At 40.7% G+C, this 19,273-nt stretch overlaps 1 protein-coding gene across 4 annotated transcripts in view; it reads right to left on the reverse strand.

The window, feature by feature from the left end:
• The window catches only part of SLIT3 (slit guidance ligand 3), a 473,826-nt gene that overhangs the window by 122,844 nt on the left and 331,709 nt on the right, over window positions 1-19,273 (reverse strand). For all 4 annotated transcript variants that reach the window (XM_030284150.4, XM_030284149.4, XM_002189997.7 and 1 more), the window contains 2 exons: window positions 9,747-9,890; window positions 7,095-7,258 (listed from right to left, as the gene is read on the reverse strand). In XM_030284150.4, coding sequence (XP_030140010.4) covers window positions 7,095-7,258; window positions 9,747-9,890 — 308 coding nt within the window. The remainder of the gene's footprint in view (window positions 1-7,094; window positions 7,259-9,746; window positions 9,891-19,273) is intronic.

The following is a 19,273-nucleotide window of genomic DNA, read 5'->3' on the forward strand; positions in this document are numbered from 1 at the left end:
AAATCTGTCCAAATCCTAATTTATGTCCCTAGAATACAGGAGAGCCGGAATACCAAGAAAGCACACTCTTTTATAAATTACATTTAAATAAATTCCATAAGCCTTTGGATGTACATAAGATCATCCTGCATAAATGTCTGCAAAAAAGAAGTTGAAAAATGAAATTCATCTCCAGCTATGTGCCAGCTTCCATGAGAACCCCTCCCTTTAGATACTGTACACACATGCAGCATTATTTGTTTGCTCTTGGTGTTCATTCACTTCTTGTGACCCACGTTCTGTTAATCAGTCACTGAACCTGCAGTTTGTAAAGAATTTATACACAGGTCCCATCAGGCTACAACACCTCAGGGGACTGCTGTAGTCTCAGAATAATCAGATTAAATATTTGTTGTCCAATTTGCTCTCCAATTGCAGCACCAACACCCTTGCACTGCTTTTAGCTGACGAGTTCTCTTCATGCCAGCACCTTCCCAGTTATTTTCTGTACCCCACCCAAGTGACCACTACACAAACAAAAAGTGCTGCCTTAGCACCTCTGGCGCTGCTCAGCTTAACCTCAACACGTGGAATGGCAACATCAGAGTACAGCAAACTTGGTCCCACTGTAATTTTTGAGGTTAAAATGAATCACTCAGCTTTCTGACATAGTTAATTAAGAGGACAATTCAGATCTTAAGGGAGGAATCCACACAGCCCTGCACTCTGCCTACATGGGGAATCCAAGATAACTGTGAGGTTTGGATGCCTAAGTGGCATGGATGCATCTGTGACTCAAGAATCATCTTCCCTCTTCCCAGTGCCTCTTTGCAAATAAGGATGTTGGTGGGTAACTAAGCTGTTCAGATATTTTGCTTTTTTGAAGACTACTTCAACTCAAAAATAAAATGAGGCGGAGCCAAAAATAAACTTTCTAACTGAAACACGTCAATTCACTTTCTTATTAAGAACCATACTCTCTGCCAAACAGACCCACCTGTTTTATGTTAAGCTTATGCTTCCTTGAGTGAAATGGTTTCCATTCTTTCCCCCACTGCAGAACCAGAACGCTTCACCATTGTGTTCTTCACAGGCTAGTGAAGGCTCAGAGTAAATGACACAAATTTCAACACAAAGATCTGAACTGCTATCAAAGATGTGCAGGAAAGGGAGGGCTGTAATGAGTATCCAATACAGTTAAATTAATTTAACAACAGCAACACTTCCACAGTACAAGGAAACCCAGCTCCATTACTATTAGTCATAGCAGTTGTCTTGTGTTCTCTAATGACTTCAGGAAGAATTCATGCAAACCAAAGCCCAGATATACTCAGTTTCAGTGTACCATGAAAAATTCATATTCATAATTACAAATGCAGTGTAGCATTTAATCTGCAGGTGATTTATTGGTGTTAAACAACTTTCCATTCAGATACAAATACTTCCTATGCACCACAAGCATATCCTCAGTTTTGGTATATTCAGAGGGTTTCTGAAGGTAGCTCTGCTGAGTCTTTGTGTTTTTCAGGGGGAAAAAAGGGATACAACACATAGAATTTAACTGAATAAAACCAAAACATACAAAAAACTCCCAAACTAAACCAAACCAAACCAATCCACAGACAGAAATCTGAATGCAGTTTCTCAAATCATAACCATTATCCCTTTCTCTCACAGCAGGGCAAAGCCATGGTGAGAAAAGTGCTGGAGCTTGGCCTCAGTTGAGATTTCCCACAACATCAGCAGGTCTGGAACACCCAGGGCAAACCCAGAGGCTCTCAGGGCTTGGGGCTTGCTCAGGAGCTGCTGGAGCCCCACACACCATGGGCAGGATCATCACATCCCAAAAGAATGATCTGTAAATGACTATTTGCTTATTAAAAATGAAAGGATTTTGCAAAATTGTCATCAGAGTGATTGGCAAATTATGGGAACAATTGAGAGTGTTTCAGTCGGATAAATTATGTAAGATCTGGGTTAAATTCACCTGCTTTTCATGACTTTTAACACTGGTTGAGGAATAGCAACGCATAGCAGCTTTCAGTTTGAGGGCTCAAAAATATTAAATGGTGTTTACACATGACTAGGGGCACAGAAGGGGATAAGCCAAGGAGTCCAAGGGACATGAAATGAACTGTCACAGGAAGGGACAAAAAGTCCTGACATGCAGCCTGTGCTCCCCTGACTCCATCCATGGTAGTTCTGTGCTTCTAAAGGTGCAACAATGCAGAGAAGAGAGAAGGAAAATTGAGGTGATTACAAGAAACAACAAGTCAGTTCCAAAGCAGACAGGCAAGCTGAGGAAGGTGAAGTGTGTATGAAGACAGAGACTGCAAAAGAACATAAAGAATTAGGAGAAAAGCTGCAATTAGTGAGAAGAGGTTTTATCAAATGCCTTAAAAATTATGAGTGTACATAAAGCAGCTAAATTACCATCTAATAATTTGGAATAACATGAGAGAAATTACACTAGCCCTAAATATGCCATTTTTTTGACCCAAATGTACCAAAAAGGCTGCCTTTTTTGGGTTGGGTTAACAAGAAGTAGTGTCCAAAAGGGAGAGAATAATGCTGGCAGATGGTTCATTTTCCTCCTCCTGTTCTCCCCTGTCCTTTTGATTGTATAGCACTGTCTGGAACTGAAGTAACTAATTAAAGGCAGTTAAACACAATGTATGCAGGAGGAAGCAGTAAGACAGGCTCACTTCAGAGTATTTCAAATAGCAATCTTCTTGATAAAAGTCTTATTTCTAAGAATTAGAAGATAAAGAGCTTTTGTGATGTGATGTTTGTAGAAACACATTGCTTTGATCATTATCAGAGATAGTTTGTGTCAGTACAGCAGGTGGAACTTTCATTGCTTTTGAAATGCACAATATACTGAAAAATGCAAACATATCACAAGGAGAAATAGATATACAGCTGAATGCAAAGGCAATTCTTTCCAAAAGCTATTTCATACACAGTGTCACACAGCAATCAAGGAACCTGCCAAGTCTTGAAGTGACAATAAGCTACCACAGAGACAACACAATCTGCTCATAGATTCATTTCCCGTGCTCCTAAAGCCCAGTGCTGCCTCAGAAAACAAAACTGCTCTGTAGTGAACTTAATCAAATGCTTCTGGGCAGGATATTTGTGTTGATCTTTTCTCCCCTTATTCATATTAAGAATGGGAGCCTCCAGTGACCTAAGGCTGCCAAGCACGATTGGATCCTTAGGTGGTCAGAGTAGCCAAAAAGAAAATGATCATCAGAATTTCACTGTTGCCACTGAAAATGACAGTATTTCCCTTTTCTAAACAGAAGAGAGAGAGAGAATTAGTCACAGCCTGTACTTATGATTTCTCTTTCAAGAAAACATCTCTGATTTTTCAGTCTCAGATTGTATAGCTGTGGGGAGACAGTTGGGCAAGGGGGAGATTTGTTACTATTGTGGTGCACTGCATCAAATGGAAAGAAAAAATCACAGAAAACAGTATATATTGCAATCTGAATTTTAAACATATTTGATGGTATAGTCAAAAGCTTTGCCTGTCTCACAGCCCTGGGCAAAAATATGTCCTGTTCCCTGCTGTTCCTTCATTTCATGCTATAATGCTTCCAATTCTCCTTTTAAAAAGAACTATGTACATTATCTACCTGTTGCACAGAAGCTCCTTCCTATGGCCACTCATAACCTTTTCAGATGTTGCTCCACTGTCATCAGCAAAAGCTCGAGTCATTAGGTTCTGTGAGGAAATAGCATCTGGGAAAAGTGGCTCAGTCAAAAGAACTGATCAATGGAAAAAAGAAGGTAAGTACATCAGGCTAGATGCTATTGAACAGGGTGGTGGAGACCTGTGATGAAAAGTGAAGGAAAGAGTGTGCAGAATCAAGTTTTGCCTTCACAGTTTCATTTAATTATCAAATACAGTTCTATTTAGCCCATCTGCTTCTGTGTCCTCTTGACATTTCCTTCTTCATGCTCCTCTGCCACTTCAGGCTGATGAAACTTCAAACACTTCAGCTTTTCTTCCTCGTTCCTGCTAACCACACCTCTCTTCTAACTTTAGAGAAAAATCACTTCCCTTTCTTCCCTTAATTTACTGAACAGTCACATTTTTTTTTTCTCATAAAAGGTCCTTTCTGACAGTCCCCTTTATGATCACAGAATCATGGAATGGTTTGGGTTGGAAGGGACCTTAAAGACCATCCAGTGACACCCCCTGCCATAGCCAGGGACACCTTCCACCATCCCAGGGTGCTCCATGCCCCATCCAACCTGGCCTTGGGCACTGCCAGAAATCCAGGGGCAGCCACAGCTGCTCTGGGCACCCTGTGCCAGGGCCTGCCCACCCTCCCAGGGAAGAATTTCTCCCCAAAATCTAATCTAAATCAACCATCTAACAGTTTAGAGCCATTCCCCCTTGTCCTATCAGTGCATGCCCTTGTCAAAATGAATGTGGAAGACACAAAGACACATCAGGACAAGCTCAGGATTTTATGACTTTAAACTGTTCTTTCCCTGATGCCAAAGTATTAAGCTCTCCCAGGCTTAACTACTCATGGGTGTGATCCTGACACTGCCTGAGTGCATCTGCTCCCACAGAGTCCAAACTTTCTGTGCATCCTCATCTCTTCTCAAAGATCAAAGACTGTGTGAGGATAAAAGCCCTCACATTTCTTCCTTAACCAACTCCTCACATTCCCTGTGTTTTCTCCCCAAAAACAGCTTTCTGACCATTGACATGTACTAGGTATATTACACAAATGACATGAAAATACCAGGATCCTGAAAAAAGTACCCTTTGAGAAAGAGATGCACATTTACAAAAGAATTTAAAATGAAAAATTGTTTCCTCATACACTGAGCAGAAAATGCAAAAACTAGAGCAGAGAAACCCAAAGACAGTGAGGACAGGGACAAGTTACTGAGCCTTGCCATCCCAGTGGGATTGTGTCATCCCTGGATGACACAAAGCACTGCCCAATGATCTAAATGAAGGTTCATAGCTCATGGACGTTTCTGTACAGAGGTGTGCTGTGTTAGATCCTGGGATGAAACACATTCCTCAAAATGAAAACATGGAAAATTCCTGCTAAATGCCAAGCCTGAAGCAGCCATGATTCAAAGGGACAAGTTGAGCAGAACAGGTGCCAAGGATGTCTGTTCCCTGGATTGATTTACAAGCTAAGATTTTCTATACCATTAGATGTTCCCTGTCTCATGTGAGCAGACAGCAAGTCGAGTTCAATGTATCTCATCACCATCTGGAAACTCTACAGGCAAAGAACAGCATTAGTTTTCATCCAGCTGAAATCTTTGTTATGAAGCTGTTCAATCTCTGCTCTCCTCCTTCATAAGTCAGGTTTATGCTTTTTCCATGTGGTTTTGATATAGATGTAGAGCTGGAGACACAGGGAAAAACAGCCTAATGCCTCAAAGAAAGGACCCCCAAGATAAGAACTCACACAAAATATTATCCTCAGCATCACCAGGTACTGAGTTCTGCACTGTAGCTTCTTAGCTATGACCTCTCCTAAACGGTGTCAGCTGGTGCTTGCCTTCTCCATTCGCCTGTACCTTTGTTCAAAGCATGCATGCACACACATAACATTAATTCCTCTAGCCCATTAATAAAAGCAGAAGAAAATAACAATGGCAAATTGGGTACAGGTTTACACAGATCTGTTTCTGCAGGCTGCTTTCCTGTCTAAATTATATTTATGCATTTTCATTTCCAGTTTATTTAAATATGAATATTACTGGCTAATTACATTGTTACTATGATGGACACAATCCAAAAACCTTACATAAAATATGTCATCATTTCAGGCCTGATTATAAATGTGGTGGATTGAATCACAAGGGATTGAGGACCTTAACAAGCCTGCCCAAGAAAAGCTGACTGCAAATGAAGTTATCTTTATTTTCTTTCCCCCATAAAGGGAAGGTTTAGCTCGGCATGTTGCTCGCAGAGATGCACAGAGCACAACAGCTTGTTTTGGGCTGCTGCCACTCAGCTTCATGCTGCATCCCCATCTAGAGCCATTCATCTTTTACCACCAGGAACACAATTAATCATGTTGCTTTTCAGAGGAAAAAAAGAAAAATCATAGTAATTTTCATAGAAAACACCGCAAGGTACTCCATCAATAACAGTCATTTTTCTCCTCAGTACACACTAATAGATTTGCTACTGAAACCTGCTTGTCTTTACAGTATACAAAAACACAGTAATCCAAAATAGATATAACCAATATAAACAGTAGGAAAAACACATGAAAAAATAGTCATCTGCTTAACTGTGCTGTGTAAGGTAAGAAATATCCTTTTACTGACACCCGAACCATAAATAAAGAACAGATAAGATTAAGAAAAAGCTGTTTATGTTACTTTGGAGGCTTATCTCAGGTGGAAACATTTTTCTGTTTCATTCCCAACACAAAACCTTTGCCTAAATTATTATGCACCTTTTGATTCAAAGCTTGCTGAAACCAAAAATCTTACCAACTTTGTTGGCAATTTTAGGAGTTAGTGTGGGTTACTTTTGTATGTAAGGAAGATGAGTGCATGAAGGCACATGAATCGATGCCATTCCCTCACCCCAGATTCACTCCCATCCCAGGTCAGAAATGCCCACTGCCAGTTGTATGAAAAACTCTCATACTGTTCTCAGCCTTTCAGGTGTGAGAACTAACTTCAGCTCAGCTCTCATTAGGTCAGGAGGAGCTCTGCTTGAATACAATTGACAATCCAGTCAAAATAGAACATTTCCCACATGGATTCACATATATTGTCATTGTTTTGCTTCAATATTTAATAATTTAGTAATTTTTTTTTACGATTAAATGTCACAAGCTTTTATCTTTTTTCCTTTTTATTTTTAAGAGGAGACAGCTATAGACCGCCTCTTTTTTCTTTCCTTTTTTTTTTTTTTCTTTTTAAATTTTAATCCATAAGGTAATTGCCTTTCTGTGGAACTAACCGAATTTCCCCAAATTCAATTTCCAAAGATGCTCCCTAATATCCATTACAGCAAACACTGTCCCGCAGATTGGATTAGTGGGCTCTCTGGACCTGCTTATCCCCGAACGGGGAGCGCAGCAGAGGCCGGATAAATGAATTATTACCTGAGCAGCGGAACTTCTTGCTCTTGATCTGGCTGATGCGTTTGTTGGCAAGGCGACGGGGATTGCTGCAGCGAGCGCCGCTCGTCTCGATCGGATTATCCTGCAGGTAATCAGCCAGCCACTTCAGATGGCAGTCGCACACAAATGGGTTCTGAGCTAAATGTCTGCGAGAAGGATGGCATGTTTAATCAGGAGTGACCTGTGACACCGTGCTCCAGCACTGGGTTTTTTTTGGATTTTTTGTTTTTTTTTTTTTTTTCACCAACGCTGAAGCTGAAGAGTGGATTTTTGAATCAGATAATTGAATCGGCTCCTGGAAAAAAATACCAAAAAACCAAAAACACCCGCCCCAGGCCTGGCAGAAGCCGCACGTGAATGGGAGAACTCTTCCAGCGCTCACATTTCGCTGCTCATTAAGCCTGCACATTAAGTCCTCACACAGAGGAAACAAAAATTAAGACAGAAAAGCCCCCTTTAAAGGATGCAGACCTACTACTGTCTCCCAAGTCCCACAGTTTCTCCTGAGAGCTTGATGTGCTGCCTCTTGAGAGAAATGCACCTTACCTGAAGATCATGTTGTATCCTGGTTTGAAAGAAATTTTACCAGCAAGCTAAAAATGTGAATTAGTAAAGCACCTTGGATCTTTGGCAGAGGCAGAAGTGGTCCAGAATCTTTTCTCAAGAGTGAAATTAATATTTGCACATGCTCGTTATGTGTAATACTACTTCCTTCATATGTATTTTTTCCTGAAGCGAAAGGTTTTAATTTAAAGACTGAAATGTTTAGGCAAGGTACAACTGCACTCTATCCTTCACCAAAATTTGCTCAACTTGTTTCCTATGAAATTGGAAATAGGTATTATAGCTTTGATTTTAAGTGGGCACTTAGATTTTGGTAACAGAAATCTGCTGGAGTAGCTCAGAGAGGAAGTGTTTTTCTGCTGCTGTGCTGATTTATCTTGCTTGAAAAAGCTGAGCACTGTATCAGAAGAGTTTGCCAGGTCTTTCCCAAAGCCAGGTCCTAATCTCACTTCAGCTAACTTGCATCAGTCCCTCTGACCTCCAAGGGAGCAGGACTCAGCTCTCCAATAACTGCAAAGACAGGTTAAGAAAAGACAGATGTTTCAAGACAGAGGTATAAAGTTATAGCCTCACAAGAACTCTCTCACCCTGTTACTGTTTTCCACTTGTAGAAACTTCTTTTCTGTTTGCAGTTATATTTATGAACTGCCACTGAACAAAATAAGTGTAAAATACAACAGGGCAATGGCTGTTCAGGACTGGGAAGGGAGAGCACACAGAGCAGAAAGGGCCTGAAGAAACTCAAGATTTCTGTTGCAGTGAAGCCATTCCTGCTGTGAAAGGTCCAAAAAACAAAGAATCACATAGAGACAGAATTTGGGTCTGGTTTTGCAGCTCTAGAAAAACACAGAAGATGGCAATCACTTGGAGTATTAAAAATGGGAGAATGAACCAAAATGTTGTGACACAGTCTCCTGGTGTGAAGCAAAAAGTCCATTCTAAGCAAGGGCCACCAGGAACACCAGCAAAACCCTACGGAAACCAACAGGAAATGTCCACACCTTAGGGCTATAAACATCAAAAAAAGCCTGTTGTTTAACCTGACAAACCCTACACACCTCTGCAAAAGAACCCTCTCTGTGGCCCCAGTTCATGCGTGTACATACACAGCAGCAGAAAGCATGGTAGAGCTGTGGGGGCAGAACTGGGGGTTGTTGTACATGATTATTCCAATGCCTTAATAGTTTGCAGCAATATATACTGGCCAAATATCTGTTGGAAATTCAGGTTGTGTTTGCAGCTGCCTGAGAACATGGCAGAAACTCTGCTGCAAGAAATCACTGCTGTCAGTTCATTTGTATACGATTTAAAACATTTATAAAACTCCCAGTATTTAAAAATATAAATGTGCATTTGCATGCAAAAATTGCAGTACTATAGTGTGTGTGTGCATAGATACTGCAGTATGTATATCTATATATACACACCCATACATATTTTAATACTGGAATATCAGGCTGCCAACTCCAGCTCTGAAGGAGTACTATTTATCTTATTATCTTATTACTCACAGCTTTAGGATGAGACCTTCTTCTACAAAATATTGAATCATTTCTGTATTTTTGCTTCTGATGCCTATTCTAATGCCTCCAAATTCAAAATTGTCTAGTGGATTTTCTTAATGGACCAAATAATACAACATATCATTCCCCTTCAGTGGAGTGTCAGCTGAAATGTGGTTACAGAAGTCACGAACTGCACAGCAGGACTCAGACCAGGGCAGGAGAGATGCCAACTCATTGGCTCATTAAAAACTGTTAGGCAATGATCCTAATAGAATGTGCTGTTCATATCTTATCCAGAGTCAAATGCACACATTATCTCCCCAACAAACAGCCTGAGCTGCACACAGCTCTGACATTTCTGTCACTAAGGGCAGGCTGTGTCGATCCTGCCCCTGCTGAACCGATGCAACACTTCTTCTTCTTGCTCCTTTTCTCTCAGTGAGGGAAGGAGGGGCTGTAGCACATGGATGTCTCTTCCAAACTGTCTTAATGTCAGCTGAAAAGACAGGCAGGGTTTTTGGTGGGGAAAGAGAGAGCTGTCATTGTGCTTTGCCTGCATACTCACAGAGTCTGGATCGATCGCAGAGGTGCAAAGAGCCCCTTGCTGATGGTCTGCAGTTTGTTGTCATAAAGAGATAACAGTTTGAGATTATGCAGACCTTGGAACGTGTTTACCCTCAGGCAGTTGATCTTGTTGGCGTTGAGAAGCCTGAAAACAGAGAAAAGGTTTAGAATTCATTAATCTTTTAATAATCAAATAAAGACAGAATGGACTTTGGGGTTGAATCTAAAAGAAATATATTAACCTAGTCACTAAAGCCAAACCACACGCAAAGGCTTCACTTGTGTGTTACATTTAAAAGGTGAAAAACACACAGTGAACAGGAGTGCTTTCATAGCAGGGGAATATACAGACATATAATAGTGCTAGCCATCTTAAAATACTCACAAGCTAGGGGTGTGTGTGGGGGGGTGTATACCTAGCCCTCTCCCAATTTACTCAAAATTCTAAACAAATATTCAAGGGAGCCTTCAGCTTAATATACACAGGAATAAAAATTAACTCCCCACCTTGCTTTTCCATGTACACACAGCCCACATTGAGAAGAACCCTTATTTTTCAATTTTCTCTACCAGCAGCTGTCTTAATTCTAACTGAAATTCTGGGAGTTTGAAATTGTTTGATAAGGAGTATAGGATTAGTGAGTTAGCAGTTAGGAGTGCAGTGTGGGTTAATTTGATAACAGAAGATTAAAAAGATGCTTCTCCTGAGAGACAAAAAGAGGGAAGTGTAAGGTCTGGGCTAAAATGTACTGAAAGGAAACCCAGTTCACACCCAAGGACGGCCAGGTAGGGGCCCAGGCTGCCACAGGAACTGTGTCCTCAGCCCCTGTCCTTGGAGGTTTTCAAAGTGCCACCGAATAAAGCCAAGAGCCCTGACCTGACAAGGTGGCTCTGCTTTAAGCAAGGGTTCCCCAGACTATTGCCATGTGATCACTCAAGGTCCATTCCAGCCTCTCCTGCCCCACAGTTCTATGAACTCTATGAATTCTATGAATTCTATGAATTCTACGAATTCTATGAATTCCAGTCACACCAGAGACCTGTGCAGTTGTGGAAAAGCAGCACAAAGGCAATTTAAATACTACTGAAAAAAACCACATATTTTACAACTACACAGCAACCAGCTGGTGGGACTAACCAGTTCAGCAAGAAAATCTTGGACAGTACTTGTGCAAGTTTTCTTAGCTCATCCATTCAGAGTTCTGCCCCATTTAATAAGTATATACAAACCTAACAACAAGCTGCATCTCCTGCTGAGACAATCAAACACAAGAACACTTAATTTCTCACTGTCATCTGCATAGGTGGTATCCTGCACTTAGAAGGGAAACAGACAGGAAATGACCTATTCCTCTTAGCAAAGCCAAAATCCACATCTTTTGACTACTACCAAGAACAATTGAGAAAAATGGTAAACTGCAAACAGTATATGTTGTTAACTCAGTTCTCTTGAGCACAAAATTCTTCCCTTGTCAATGAATTTAAAGGACTAAATATTGCACCTATGTGGCTCTCTGTGAGGAAGCACACTAATACAAAAACAGAAGACAAATATGTTTATAGGCAAAAAGGAAAATAATTTATCCTCTATTCCTCAGCAACTGCATCATTTTAAAGACACCTCTAACAGCACAGAGAGCTTCTATTCTCAATAAACTGCACAGACACCACTAAAGACAAGAGGGCAGCCACTCAGGAAGAAATATGAGCTTGCTAGCTGCATGTGACGCTTTTCTTTTCTCCAAAAAATAATTCAGAAGATGTTTCCTCTGCCTTTACACTCCTGACACCTTTGGAACATCACGAGCTCATTACAGTTCTGCGCTCCCACTGTGGTTTGGGCAGAGCCTCGTTGCTGCAGCCAAAAGTTACAGTGTTGGTGATACACAGGAGATGAAGGCAGCCTTGGGCAGCACTGAGAACTCCAGGAGAACAGGAATGTTTTGGAATGAGAGGGCTCCAAAGGAGAACTCCCCTCCCCAGCCTGCAGGAAAGTCAGGATCGATTTACCCGAATTTCCTCCTTTATATGTTGTGGAAAATGAAGTTTGACATTAGTTAAGACAAAATCCCATAGAAGGCAATGATGGATAAATGAGGTTACATTTCTGCATGAACTAATAGCTAAAACAATTTTATGAAATCATAAGCAGCACTAGTATGACCCCTCTGGAATCTGTATTTCCATGACACCTAATCCACACTCCTGTTGGCTCCCCCAAAATTAAAAGGGCAATTTTCCCACTGGGCTACAGGAACAGCTCCTCCTCCTTCACTCCAACAGCAAATGCCATCTCCTCCTGCTTGCTCCTTAGAGCCATTTGTAAACCACAGCAAAGCAATCTCCTCCTCTCAGATCTCACACATCATACATTTCTCTTTCCAGTTTGTAGAGTATCTTATCCATAAAGAATGGCTTAACAAGGTAGTAGGAGGCAGAACCAGGTACTGAATGTTGAACAGTATCCCTAGACATGCTCTTAATCGTTACAAATCCTTTGGTTTCTACCCCCTGTCCTTTTCCACTGGTGCCACCCCGATTTTAGGGAATGCACACCAGTTTGGTTTGGCTGCTCCTGTCCCGTGACAGGCTTGGCACCTGAGCTACCAGGAACAAAACTGAAAACAAGTATGTACTTCAATTTATTTTCTAGGTGCTAATTTTTTCCAGTATTATAGTAATGGTTTATGTTGCAAGCAGTACTTGTAACAAGGTATAAAACAAAAATGAAAACAATCTCAGCAATAAGAGAATTTACAACTGAACTACAATTGTATTTCCACATGTGGAAACCAGTATGCCTTCCTGGGATGTCTCAGAAGTGCACAGCAGAGCTGCTCTGGGCAGATGCTGTTCCCTCCTGTGCAAAGATCAGGCACAAAGTCTACATTACTGATCCATCCCACTGAAAAAACCCTCTGAGCAAAACTGACCTGCAACTGCAGTGAATACAATGGATACAGATTCATTCTCCCATTAGTTTCAACAAAACATGAATAAACCCCATGCTGGAAAATAGAATTTACAATGTGACGAGGTGCCTGGCATGAGTTTTTGATGACTATGTTCATGGTGATATAATCTGTGACATTTATTTAGAGACAAACACTGACATAGAGCAGCTGGTCATCTATACAGACACAAACACGGAGGCACACACTCTTCTTTAAGCATCAGAGTAATCTGGAACAGAAAAGTGCTTGTGCAGACTGTTTAGAAGTGGGAATTCAGGTCCTAAACAGCTTTTCTGAGGTGACAACACCTATTCTGTGTATCACAGATAGTCTGCTCAACAGGAATACAGGTGTGGCCATATGAGGAGGATGGTGAGATACATTACTGACTTATTTCTGCTCAGAATCCATGAGAAAAGGGGAGAAAAGAAACTGAGGAAGCAGAATACATCACCCCTAAAAATTTTTCCCTCCTACTTCTGTGAGTTAGATGACGACTTTTGGCCAGAATCATTCAGGTTCATATTCCTTTCAAACTCTCCATTATTTTAAAATATCTGCTATGAATATTCCCCTCTATAAATCTCAGTTCTTTATTTTATCTTTCTTCATTACTCCAGCTCCACTAATTGCATCTAATTTTTAATTAAGTATACAAGGCAGGCCTCACATGGAGTTAAAAGTGGTTTTAAGAGGTTTTTTAAATGAACAAAAAGGCAGATGAGAAAAGCATATTCCAGGAAGCAGAATCTTCCTTGAACACTTTAGGAGTCCATAAAAGATACTAAGGGTTCCTTTGTTGGACCTACACCAAAACAAGGAACAACATTAAAAGTGGAGCTCTATTTTAGCAGGAATTACATGGTATTTATTTTTGCAGCAATTCATGGTGAAAGTAAATTCCACTAATTCTCCTATTTTGTTATCAGCTTGATTGGATGAGATTTACACAGAGCCTCCAGATGTGGGGCACCATTCAAAAGGAGGTTAAATATTCAAGTAGAAATAAAACCGCCTGCTGCCCAGAGGGATGATGGATTATTAACTCAAGTCTCCATTTTCATCCCTCTGGATATGTAAAAAACCAAGAAGAAACCTCTACAAGCCTTGGACCACCACAGAATAAGGGAGAATGGTTAAAATCCTTGTGGTTTGCACACCATTGAAACAACCAGCTGAGCAGAGCACTATTGCAACTCCATGAACACATTTCCTGAAAAAATTGATTTGTCCACACACATTGAAATAATAATGTGTTTCAGCTAAGCCCTTGAAATGAATGTGCACTGAATTGGCTCTGTAATTGTATCAGCTGCTCATAAGCACCATCTGCATAATTAAGATGGTCCCATAATTGAATTATATGCCCAAGCACAGCTTCAAGTGATTAACATTTAAATAACATTCTGAACTCCAAACCCAAAATGACTGAAAAAATTGGTTTTTAAGAGCAAATGGGAATGTTTATATGGCTTTTACCCTTAGCCATGTTTGTATTTTTATCTTGGTGAGGTCAAGTAATCAAACTATCAGGAAATAACCACAAAACTTGGAGAATCAACAGCAGCCTGGCAACCTTACACATGCCAGGGACTGCGGGCTGGCCTCATGCTCCAGGATAGAGCAGGAATTATCCCAAATACATGAGCGGGCCTAAAGGAAAGTGTCAGGGAGAAAAGCTGCACCGAGGCACTGAAAAGCTTCTCTTCCTTTTTCACCAGCTTTGTGTTTTGACAGCAACGACAACACGATGAGAATGAAAATGTTTGGCATCCCATGAACTGGCTGGCACATCCCACATGCCAGACTCCACTGGGGAAAATGAGAATTCACCAGAAAAAACAGATGTAAGAGGCACAGGAGACTTGTAAGGGAGAGGAGAACTGGGTAACAGTTTTGCCTGGGTAACAGCAGAATACAAATTGAACAGGCATGACCTTTAGAGAATATCAATAGTTGCAGGCTTCACCTACATTCAGAGGCACTATAAGGCAGCAAAAAAAGAATTCTCAGCAAAAAGCTTTCCTTAGAATATACAATACCTGTTACAAGAAGTTAAAAAAGACTTAATATGTATTTTTCAGAATTTTCTCTTGAAATTTGTAGGGAATCAAGTGTCATCCTTAACACAATTTTTCACGGAACAGCTGTCTAGCATTTGGTCATCCCAGCAGCCAATGATGAGCAACATTTAAAGACAGAATGGTGCCCCTGCCTAGTTATTGGCAAAATAATTATATTAAGTTTCAGGAACATTTTAAGATGGCCTGGACTGTCAGGGAGCATTCTGATTGTCTCTCACTGTGTTGAGATATTTAAACATCTATTAAAATTTACATTTTCTAATGTGATGACTGACCACTGAAGAGTCTGTCAGTGCTTCAGTTGATAACAACCAGCATGAAATCATCATCATGCTTGCTTAACCAGCTTCAAGTGTTTCTCCGTGTTCAGGAAACTAGATGATGGTGATGACAAATTTATTCACAGTAAATTAAAATGAAAAGTCACAAGCTGATAATGAGTCAAGAAGGAAGTACAGAGCACAGTCTATTTTGGTGGGAATTTAGAAAGAGATTTCAGAAATTCCTTTTCTGTTCCAAAAGTCTCCATCTCTGGTTGAACACCACCCACAAAACAATGCTGTGGTACTTCTGTGTGACAAGCACATTTCTCTCCCTCTCAGGATTTTTCATAGAGGTGCACAGAGAGAAATGAAAGAGAAAACAATTTCTATTTCTGCTCCTTGTTTTTCCCATGTGGAATGTGTTTGGTGAATTGTTTCCCTGGACTGAGTGCTTGATTGGATTCTGGTGAGGATTGTTTGAGCCTGATGGCCAATCCAACACACCTGTGGCTGGACTCTCAGAGAGGGTCACGAGTTGTGTTGGAGTTAGAGTCAGAGAAAATAGTATGTAATTTTAGTATGCTCCTTTTATATAGTATATTAATGTATTTTAGCATGGTTATAATAAAGAAATAATTCAGCCTTCTGAATTGAGTCAGACATCGTCGTTTCTTCCCATTGGATTCACCTGCATTTACAATACTTCTGTTGCTACCTGGAGAATTATAAACACATGTTGTCACAGCACCCAGACTTCTGCTATTTGAAATTCAACAGTGTCTAACTTCTGCCTGCAGGTAAGATCACAGCTGATTCGAGCTAACCACATGATAATTCAGATGCACAAGGGAACAAGCACATTTTCACAGCTTTCAGGGCTAGCAGAGGTGGGTTTGTGAGTCCAGCTCGGGGCACTGGCGTCAGAGAGCTGCTGGCTCACACTGACGCAGGGATGAGCAGTTGTTTGGGAAGCTGCATGCAGCCAGGCTACACCAGTGACACAGGAAAGGCAGATGCTGCTGCAGTCTTTCATTAGGGCTTGACTGTAATTGTATTTCTGAGTCTGGCAGATGCTGCTTCCTCACTTCTAACAGCGGCTATTGAGTTTAGTAACATTATCACAATAGCAACCTAAATGCAGAATTATGATGGAAAAAAAGCTTGAGGTAAATGGCTGGAAAGCAATTCTAAAGCTATTAAACAGGTCTGTGCAGAGAGCATTCTGTCCTGGACTGGAAGGATGAGGGTGGCATCGTCTCTATGCTGTAGCCAGAAATATTTTGAGTAATCAGGAGTAAAGCTCATATGCCATTTTGCTAAGAATTTAGGGTCACAGATCCCAGAAATGACATAGGTTGAATAGGACCTCCAGGTCATCTGGTCTGAAACCCACTCAAAGCATGACTCATTCATGCAGTTAATGCAGATTGCCAGATCACAGGGTAATTCAGAATTCCAGGAAGCTCCAGTGGTTTCTTGTACAGATAGGCTGCCAAAACAGGATGAGCTACAAGGTCAGATTGGGTTACCTTGAGCTTTATCCAGTCTGGATGAAGTCTGGTCTTTAAAACCTTGAAGGACAGAGGATGCACAGCTTTCTGGGCAGCCTACTCCAACTACCTGACGTCATAGTGAAAATGTTTTCCCCTTACATCAGTCACAAGGGCTCTTTTTTATACAGCCTGTTGTCTATTCTCCATGGGAAAAATTAAGAATTCAACAGAATAAGACTTTATACATCACTTAAAGCCCAGATCACCATGGGGAAGAGACTATTGTGCTATTAAAGGCTTGTAAATGGAAAATTGTACTTTCTTTATTCTGACATTTCTGTACTGTTTACAAAGCTGGTTAATATATTTATGTATACAACAGTGCAATGTACACAATGCCAAATATTGGAATTGATGTACATTCTGTTGTTTTTAAATACTCTGTATGAGTTTGTACATCACAGCATTCTCTTTGAGATTCTATCAAGCCCCAGAAGTACACAATAAATAATTGGTAGATCCTGCTTTAAGCTCTTCAGTACTGGCATTCAATTTAGAATTACAAATCAGCACAAGCACTTCAAACTTGGCAAATCCACCATGAAGATACTTTTCAAGCAACCTCACCAGAAAAGAGCTGGGGATACCAAATATCTGCCTTACTCGTAACAGAAAAAACAGAATAAAAAATAAAGTTAGAAAAAAAAATAAGAATCACTCAAACCAGAATTTGACCAATTGAATTTTGGGAAGACTGATGATAGCAGTGTCTGAAAGTACACACGTGACTTGTCACTTCACAGAAGTCTATTTTAGGGTCAGCTGAAGTTGTAAATATCATATCTAATTCCACTTTTACCCCAGGTTAGATGAGTGATAATTTGTCACCACTTTTGACATCACTTTATCTGTCAATATGTCAAAGTCCAGGCACCAATATGATTATTGGCCCTTTCCAACTGCAGCGTTGAGTTTTCCCTAATGACCAGATATTAGGTGAAGGAGGAGAAGGCTGTCAGTTTCTGGCTTCGTTTTTTGAGAGAGAAACACAACAAGCCTCTGATTTTAATATATATGTACCACAGGAGTAGATCTCCTGATGTTTAGCAACATCAAAACAGAGCCCACCACGGGGATTTTTCTTGCTCAGTAAAACAGGGGGATCACAAGCAGAAGATTTAGGATCAACACTCCTGAGCGCTTGTATGATTAGTAACTATGCAAAGTAAATTTCCTCAAGGAAAAGGATTTATTGAAAACTGATACTTGCCAGACATTTGAAAAATGAGACTTCATCCCTCATATTATTCTGCTGTGCAGCCTCTTTAAAGAGCAGAGATTTTATGCTAGCTCCTGGCTCAGGAAGCAGAGCACAGCGATGTGCACGGCGAACCGCTGCAATAAAAGGCTCCCAGAATGTTTGTTTTAATCTGCTTGCAGGGAGGGAAGTGTGATACTTAGACATGACAAATGCTGGCTCACAAACTTGGTGCCCGTGGTGATGCCTGTGAAGGCTGATCTAGAACAGAGACTAGACAGAGCTAAAGAACAAAGTAGGGATTTATTAGGATCCACCTTGGGCAGCACAATGCCAAATGGCCACAAAAAATGGATGACTGGACACAAGGTCTCTCACTTTTATAAGTTTTGGTCCATTAGCAGATTGGAGTTAATTGACCAATTACGGCTCCAGCCCATGAAGTCCCATCCTGCTTGCTTTTCTCTCTCCAGCCCACGTTGTTTGTGATCTTGGGCCTGAGATTTGGATCATTTGTCTTTGGTCCCCAGCTAGAGAAGGAATTGCTTTATCTCCCTGCTATGTGAAGAGGGCTCACCATGCCCTAATATGAAGCCCAGATCCACACACTAAAGCAGAATAGAATCTAGAAAATATAAAAGCTAAAACCTGAGGCATCAGTGGCTTCTGTTGGGTTTATCTGTCCCAGGGCTGCCCTGAGGGAAGGCCCCCAGCAGCACTTTGGCAAGCTCAGGAGCTCCTGTAAGAGCCTGTCCACATTCCAGGGGAACTGAAGGACATTTAAATGTCTTCCCATTTCTAGAAAGCCCAAGGTCAGTTGAAGGTCTCCTGGATTAACCATCCACAGCTAATGGCAACTTCCACCTTAAGCTGAAGCCTTTACCATTCTTTTGGTATTTAAATGCAAGAAATGCAAACAAATTTATCAAACAGTTTCACAGCTTGGATGCATCCCCTAATAAAATGGAAGTTTCCATTCACTCTATTGAAAAAACCCACCAAAGTTAAAAGGACAGCTATGTTATTTCCTTTCTGGAAAACAAGATAGATCCCTCAAACCCAAATTGACCTAAAATTCCCAGAAGGCACTTGATACAACCTGCTGAAAAGAAGAAAGTATGAGGATAGGGCACAGTAGCTACAAAGCGTTCTATCATCCTCTCCTCTGGCACCTTCAAACAGGATAAGGAAAACTACATGGTCCAAGAAAAGCTTCTGCTCCACAGAACAGATGTGTAGCTGGATTTGAAGAATGATTTTTGCTGCTCTGTTGGTTACTGTTGCATACTTCAGAAACACGTAAGATTTGTGAAATCAGCAATTTAACAAAAATCCAACTGCAATTATTTTTGTGGGTAATGTTAACTACTTAAGGTGGTTACTTATAATGAAAACTTCAGAAACAACATTCTGAATTAAACCCATAGGGTTTAAAGAAAGCCTGACAAAACCACACCCTAATCCTTCAACAAAAAT

The sequence above is a fragment of the Taeniopygia guttata genome, chromosome 13 (assembly GCF_048771995.1).
Source record: "Taeniopygia guttata chromosome 13, bTaeGut7.mat, whole genome shotgun sequence".
Taxonomy (NCBI): Eukaryota; Metazoa; Chordata; class Aves; order Passeriformes; family Estrildidae; genus Taeniopygia; species Taeniopygia guttata.